The 7676-nt window shown below is 62.6% G+C and overlaps 1 protein-coding gene across 1 annotated transcript in view; it reads left to right on the top strand.

Moving 5' to 3' along the window:
• Positions 1-2106: 2106 nt before the first annotated feature.
• FIBCD1 (fibrinogen C domain containing 1) overlaps positions 2107-7676 on the top strand; it is a 38042-nt gene continuing 32472 nt past the window's right edge. The window contains exons 1-2 of the mRNA XM_030818048.1: positions 2107-2189; positions 2758-2870. Of these exons, the coding sequence (XP_030673908.1) occupies positions 2799-2870 (72 nt within the window). The 5' untranslated portion in view covers positions 2107-2189; positions 2758-2798. The remainder of the gene's footprint in view (positions 2190-2757; positions 2871-7676) is intronic.

Below are 7676 nucleotides of genomic sequence, written 5' to 3'. Positions count from 1 at the left end.
GCCGGTCCTGCATCACGGCTGACCCTTCTCCTTGGGTGTTGAGCAGAGGCGTCAGCACAGAGGGGGTGACAGAGTGAGGCCCGCTCCCAAAGACACACACGTAAGGCACTCCCGCAGGCTGAACCTGTGGCTGAGCAGGTGAGATGATTCAACCTCCAACCTCCTCCAACACTCCCAGGAGGAGCCGCTAGGTGGCCCCCGCTCACCTGTCCAACCGCGCTTCTGCAGGCCTGGGCGGCGATCCTCCAGAGCGTCCTCCGGTCCTCCGGTTTGCACCTGCCCAGGTGCGCGCGGGTCACTCCCCGAGCTCCGCCTTCCCTTCTGCGGCCCCGCCATTGGAAATGCCTTTCCCTCAGCACCCAGACGTCTGGATGCTGCCTTCATGGGCCTTGGGGGCGGGCTCACACCCCTCCATCCCAGGGTGCCTCCCTGACTGCTCTAGGCACACCTCCAAGACCTCCTCCGTTGGTCCTCAGCACCCCTCCCTTGGGTTCTCAGTTCAGCCCGGCACCCCCGCTCCACCCCCAGGGTGATCTTTTATCTGTGCACAAATGCGTCTGGAGTTTACATCCTCTCCCCAAAATGTGGAATCAGAGCCTTGCGTTTCTGCCACCTGCCTGCTTTGTGCCTGTAACTGCACAAGGGCCTGCAAACCTCGCCACTCCCCACCAATAGGCAAGTCCTTGTTTACGAGGAAACTGAGGCTTGGGGATGACGTGGAATCTGCCCAAGGTCACAGCAGGAACATCTGAGCCTTGCCCTGCTCAGGTGCTGTGATGCACTGTGGCAGAGCCCTTCTGAAGCGTGTGCGGTTAACCCTTTGGCTTACATGGGGAAACTGAGGCTCGGAGAGGTATGTTGCTTGCCCTCAGCCACACAGCCAGGGCCCTGTGCCCTCCACCACATCCTTCTTCCCAAGTCTGAAGGCCCTCCAGATCACCTGCTGACCCTCTTAATTCATAGGAAAGGCCGGGGGGCGAGAAAGAGCCAGAGGCCAGAGATTGGAACCTGGGTCTCCTGACTCCCAGCCATTGCCGTGGGATCCTCTCCAACTCCCGGGCCGCCTCAGTCCAGGAAGCCGGGATCGGGCCGCAGGTGAGGCCAGCGGTCGTCCTGGAAGGAAAAGGCGGCTGGGGACAAACAGCTGGTGGTTTGTGAACCCAGCGCCTGGCGGGTGGCAGTCTCCTCGGATGGCACCGGGCCACAGGGTCCCCTGCTCCGGGGCCCAAGGAGTGCCCCAGCCCAGGCTGGACGCGGCCCCCACCCCCAGCCAGTCTGTCCCGCCAGTGCCGGACGCGCAGAGGGATCGGGAGAGGGACGAAGATGGGGCGACAGACTGGCAGCCAGTGGGGGAGAGACGGAGACGGTGCCAGGGAACAGCGCGGCGGCCAAGGCGCCCCGGGAGCCGGAAAACAGCTTTGGGGAGAAGCGGGGGCGGGGAACGGGGGTGTCTGTCTGGAGCTGGGGGAGCAGAAAAAGACAGGGCCGCAGAAAGGGGCGGAGGAGGGGCGGCCGGCGGGCTCGGCAGGGCGGCGGGAGGGGAGCCCGGCGTCGGGCAGTGTGGGCGCCTCCCGGTCGGAAGCTACAATAGCAGCTCGTTCGCCGTGCAGATTAAGGACTTTGTCAATTACCTCCGAAGGCCGCTCCGGGCCGATTAAATGCTTTTAAAAGTGCTGCTGGTGGGAAGGGGCAACTAAGAAGACCCCTCCCGGCACAAATCCCCTCCCGGCGGAGGAGAAGGCGGGGGCTGGGACCGCGCGGGGCGCGCCGGGGAGCGCGGAGCGGCTGGTACTCGCGACCGCAGCGCCCGCGGCTGTGGCAGTGGTGGGGACCCCCATTTCGCCCACGGGCCGCCCAGGCAGGGGGGCGTCGGGTGGGCTCTCCGACCGCCGGCGCGAGGGCACGGGTCTGCGGACGCGGACTGGGACGACCCCAAGACCAGGCTCGCGCGTCGGGGATCGGAGCAGGGAGGTCCCCGGGGGCTGGAGACCCCACAGCTGGGCGCACTTGCCCGGGGACCTGGACCCAGACCTCGGGGGCCCGCAGGGGGCGCACCCCACCGAAACTGCCTGGGTCTTGGGGCGAGCCCTGCGTCCTGAGCCGGGAGGGAGCCGGAAGGAGCGCCGCGCCACTCCCCGGAGACGCCGAACCGCCCAGCGGGGGCGCCCTCGGGGCCCGCCCCGCGCCTAGTGAGTTGTGCGAGTCCCGCCCGGGAGGAAGTTTGTGCAGAGGCGCCGCCGGGGGGCTCTCAGGCCCCTCCGGGAGCCAGCAGGAGCCGGGCCGCCCGCGGCTGTTTGCTGCCCTCCGGCCGGCCGCGGTATCTGGGGGCCAGTTCGGCCTCCTTTCCCTTGGCCTTTTCGGAGGCGGAGTTCAGTATCCAAGTCCGCGTGTGTGAGCGCGCGCGGGTGTGTTAGTGTGTCGGGGGAGGCCGAGGGGAGCAATAAAAAGCAAAGAGAGTCCGAGACCAGAAAAGATGCGGAGATTGAGAAGGAGGGAGGAGGGACGAGGGAGGAGGGAGAGGAGCGCGCCAGGGAGGCGCGGGAGCCGGGAGCGGGGACGGCGCGCAGCGCGAGCGGCGGGCGTTGGGCTGGCGGCTTTCGCGCTCCCGCTCCTGCTCCCGCCCGCACACAGCGGCGCGCTCATCCGCACACGCCCGCCAGCTCCCGGGCCGCCCCGGCGCGGGGCACAGAGGCGGGGACCCGGCGGACAGAGCGCGCCCCGAGCCCGCGCCCACCCCGCCGCCTTTGCGCTCCTCAGCGGCGCGCCTCGCCCGGCGTCCCCGCCAGTCCTGCCGGAAGATGGTCAACGACCGGTGGAAGACCATGGGCGGCGCTGCCCAACTTGAGGACCGGCCGCGCGACAAGCCGCAGGTACGCTCGGGCGCTGGGACACGGAGCCTGGGCGGCTGGCCAGGCGGTGGCCGCTCGGGCCGGCGGGGCGGGCACCCATTGCGGGGGCTGGAGTTTGCGGCGCACCCCTTCGAGGCTCCGGAGGCCCGGACCGGGATGGGGACCCTCCTCTCCTCCTCCCCTAGCCGAGGCTTGAACTCGAGGTTCGGTGGGGGCGGCACCCCTGCAGGAGCCACGCGCGCTGCGGGCCAGGTCTCCCGCGTCCCCGCACCCCCAGCGGCCCCCTGGTGCACGCTGGTGCAGAGGGAGGCGGGGACTTACAGTTCGCCGTGTGTCCACAGACAAATCAGCCCCCTTGCTGAGTCCCCGTTTCCTCACCTCTACAATCGGCATCTTAACTACCCACAAAATCTCCACTCTGGGCGCTACCCTGTGCCAGGCACCTGGTCCTGAACCTGACCCCCTGAATCTCCTCTGCATCCTTCCCTCTTTAGCCAGGGCCCTGCATACAGCAGAGGATCAATAAAGATTCATCTCCTACAGGAACGCTGGGTATTGTGATTTTCTGACTTTAAGACAAGGAAAGCAGGGCTCAGAGATGGTTGGCTCCTGCCTGAGGCCACGCAGCTCTGCCGGGATTTGAACCCTTGTCTGTGTGCTCCAGGGCTGATTCATTCCTCCCTTCCTCCTGCCTCTTCAGGGGCAGTGGAGGTGGGGCTTGGAGGGTGCCCAGGGCTGTGCGGTGGAAGCGGGTGAGGGGAGAGCACCTGGGCTGGCCAGCAAGGGGGCTGGAGTCCGGAAGCCGAGGCAGAGGGGAGCCCCAGGGCTGCCCCGGGCTGGGCTGCCAAGGGACTGGGACAGGCAGGAGAAAACGAGGAGGCCTCTCGCTCACCAAGGAGAGGAAAGAATAGGGCTGCCCATTTTAAATTTTAAATTTCTCCCAGACAGATGTCATTGGGGAAAGAACAGTTCGTGCTTGCAGCTGCAGGAGGGGGCGGCTCGGGCAGCCCTTGGTGGTCCCTTCCTCTCAGGAGCTGCAGCCTGCTCATTCTTCCTGGTGTGACACTGCCGTGGCACAAGGTCCCAGCCCTCTACGGTTTGCAAAGCCCCTTCCCATTCGTCGGCACTACCTCATTTCTCCAAGCAGGCTGGGGGCCAGTGCGTTCCCACATCACAGACCAGGGGTCAGAGAGGTTGGGAACATGCCCAAGTCACACAGCACGTTGGCAAGAGAGTGGGGATTCGAACCCTGGTCTAACCACACACCTAGCCCACTGCTTCTCAGGGGTGGTCGGGCCCCTCTTTTAGGTCAGGTCTGCACCTAAGCCACCCCCAAATAACAAGTCCCCTCCTGCTGAGATCTGACTTCTCCCCCTTAGCAAGAACTGTCTTAACTTCTAGACCTGTCCTCCAAGGCCATCCCTAGCCTGGCATACTGTGCCTTCGCATTGGTCCCTTACAGGCAGTGACTGTTTGTTATTTGCCCACCCTGGGCCCCACACCACGCCGCTGCATTTCCAGATCTTTTCTGTGTCATCTTGTTTGCTTCCCCAGCCTGACACACACACACACACGCACACACACACACCCCTTCACTCAGGGATACCCTACATATACTCAAAACCCAGCTCAAATGCTGCCATCTCCTCCAGGAAGCCTTCCCTGATGCTCTGTGGCTGTGTCTCTTAAGTTCTAGTAGTGTTTAGCCTGTGCCGCTCAGCTGCCTTGTCCTGGGCCCCTCCTGCATCAGGAGATCCCTTTGGACACACCCTCCTCTGGAGCCCATCTCTGGGTCTCTCCCTGGGCCCAAGCTCCATTCCTTCCAGGCAGCTTAGGTCAGGCATTGAGAGTGTTTGCTGAATGGAACTGCGTGATGCTTCAGCCAGGAAGAGCCTCAGGAGACGGCCAGCAGGCACTGGTCTGTCTCAAGGGGAGGTGCCTTCTGGGGAATGTGTTTGAAATGTGGCTTCAAGGCCTCCGGGCCTGCCCCGCCTTTCTCTGCTGCTCCCTGGGGGCACAGCTTTCAGCCCCCACACAGCCCAGCTGTCTGCCCCTTGGCATTGGAGGAAGCTCGAGGGCTGTTGCTCCAGGAGCCTGGGCCAATAGCAAGCACCCGCCTCCCCTCCCCGCCCGTTTGGTGACCCAGCATGTAGACAGGCTGTTCCCTGTGCCAGCTCTGGGCTTGTTTGAAGCTTCAGACAAGAGGCAAGGCCTTTCCTGTGGCCACCGTCAGAAGAAAGATAGAGCGCTGCTTGCCCTGGTTCCCTTGGGCCTGCCCTCCCCTGGGCCAGCCCTCTCTCCTCCCTTGTGGCCAGGTTCGTCTCACCCACTGACATGCTGTGTGGCTCTGGGTAAGTTACTCCCCCTCTCTGGGCCTGGGCTTCACCATCTGTAAAGTGGAACAGCAGAGTCTTCGCTTCCTCCTCATTTCACAAGGGCTGTTATGGGGGCCACGTGAAATACTGGTGTGTTTTGCAAACTGTAAAGCACTGTGTCCTCATGAGGAGGATGCCTCTCAGCAGCCTGTCCCCTCCACAGGCTGGCTGTGTCCCGGTCTCCTCTCTGCCTAACAGGAAACGCCATCTGAACATCTGGCTCTTCCCAGAGGGGCCTGGCCAAGGCTCTTTAATGGGGGATTTTCCTCTGGGAGCATAATGCCGACTCGGCACTCCAAGCACCAGTAGGTCACAGGCCATACCTCTCGTTTCTTAGTCACAGCCACCCTAGGAGCTTGGTGGCAGGGATGATGAACCCATTTGACAGATGAGGAAACTGAGACTAAGAGCTGGAGCTGGGACTCGAACCTGGGTCTTCTTGGACAGCAGACAAGGGCCTCTGCGGGAGGATGGAAGGAAGAGAGGCTGGCCGCCCTTTCTTGGTTCAGCCCACTCAGCCCCAGTTGGGACTCCAGTGTCCAGGCTGTGTGGTTGTCAGGGCACCGAAAGCACCCACTGCGAGTGGGTATAGCCCAGGTCCGGAGGTCCTGAAGGACCTTTGTCCAAGTGCAGCCATTTCTGGGGACCGCCTTGGGCCCCATCTTTCCCAGCCCTATGCAGCCTCAGCTACTCTTTGTCAGGTGACCTTGGACAAGTTGCCAACTGGGACTTTGTTAACGCGTCCTCCCTCTCCCTACAGAAGGAGGAGCCTCTCACAGCCTTGGGGCAGGGTGAAACGGTATTTGCCAGGAGTTTGGAGTTTGTCAGATGAAAGGATCTAGAAATAGACCTGATTCTTCTGGTCTTGGAGCTTGGGGCAGGAAGTCACTCTGCAACCGTCTCCTCTGGTCAGAGGGGCTTGTTTCTGAGCCGTCCCCAAGCCACCCTACAGGGAGGTCAACTTCCACCCCATCCCAGGCAAGGTCTCTTGATGCTTTCAAAATTTCTAAGAACATTTCAGAAAGGAAGAAAGAAAATCTCTTTGGGAAGTTCTTCCTGATGTCTAACCTAAATCCCTGCTGCCTTAAATTTACTCAGTGACTATTTAGGGAGGCCCTACCTCATGCTAGAAGGTATAGTCTGGTGGGTACGGTCTGTGCCTCAGGGAGCTTAGAGTCTCATGGGGGGAACAAACTCACAGGTCGGGGCGATTACAAACCATCATGGGTGCTAGAAAGCAGATCCATGCCTCTTTCTTCTTGTTCCCTGGGGTTTGGGTTGAGGTCACTGTGCTAGGCTTGGGATTTCCCGAGCCCCTCCTTCTGAGCTCACTGTTTAGCCGGGGGCGTGGTGTGGCTGAGGAGGTAGAATGGACAGGAGCAGGTGACTGTCCAGATGTTGGGTGAGGGAGGGAGGCCTGGGGAGGTGCCAGCTTTGCGGGTGCAGCAGGTGGGGTTGGTGCCATCCCCCCAGTGAGAAATAGGAGGGGTCAGGTTTGGGGTGGAGAGACGCTGGTTTGGGCCCCAGTAGGCTTAAGGCCCCGGTGGGCCCTCTGGGAGGCCAGAGCTATATGTCGGGGGGAGGGTGGGCAAGAGCCTTATAGGAAACATCTGGAGAAGCCCCCTCTGTGGTTCAGAGCAAATGCTACCAGGAGGAGGGGCAGAGGCGGGAGCTCTGTGGGGCGCTCTTGTCCCCTTGGACACCTTCAGCCCCTCCTGCGCCCCTCCCTGTGGCCTGAGACTCCAGATGGCCCTCAGCAGGGTTCTGCTGAAGGGTCCCCAGCGGGATGGCGGTTCCCCCTCAGATCTCACAGAACAAGCCTGCAGACCCCCTTCCTAAGTCTTTGGGACCCCAGAATGGTGAGCAGAGCCACCAGCCCTTCACCCCCAGGGGAGTCTCTGGGACCCTCCCTCTGCCAGGGCCAGGGCTCAGAGTTCGGCCCTTACTGGGAGCCATGTGCCCAGCCATGTGCCAGCCGGGAGCAGAGTGGGCTCCAGGGGAGACAGGAGGAATTCCCCCAAGGCTCTGGCCCGAGGCAGGGCCCAGTCCCCTCAACCCACAGAGCCCATAAGCCCCCCGCCCAGGCTCTGTGCAAGCCTCTGCTGGATCCAGAGCCCACAGGACCCCGCCACCTCCACCTCCAACTTTCCATTTCCCAATGCAAAGCCCCAGGATGGGTTTTTGTCATGCAGAACAGCTGCCTGCCTTGGGCTGGGTGCTCTTAGGAGATGGGGGTGGGTGGCAGGAGGGGTGCTCACCTGGGTCTAACCTGGCCTGGCCTCCCCTGAGGGAGACTTTCTTCTTCCTACTTTCATCTGTGGAGTGTGGTCCCAGTCTCCCCAGGGGACTCCTGCCAGCTAGCTCTCTTAGGAGGTGAGGAGGAAGGGAGGTGTGCCAGCTTAGCAGAGCGTCTTGGCATCAAATCCCTTCCTCCTGAGCCTCCCCACCCCCA

This window comes from Nomascus leucogenys, chromosome 8 (assembly GCF_006542625.1).
Source record: "Nomascus leucogenys isolate Asia chromosome 8, Asia_NLE_v1, whole genome shotgun sequence".
Taxonomy (NCBI): domain Eukaryota; kingdom Metazoa; phylum Chordata; class Mammalia; order Primates; family Hylobatidae; genus Nomascus; species Nomascus leucogenys.
The sequence above is the reverse complement of the archived record's forward strand: the minus strand, read 5'-3'. Positions and strand labels throughout refer to the sequence as shown.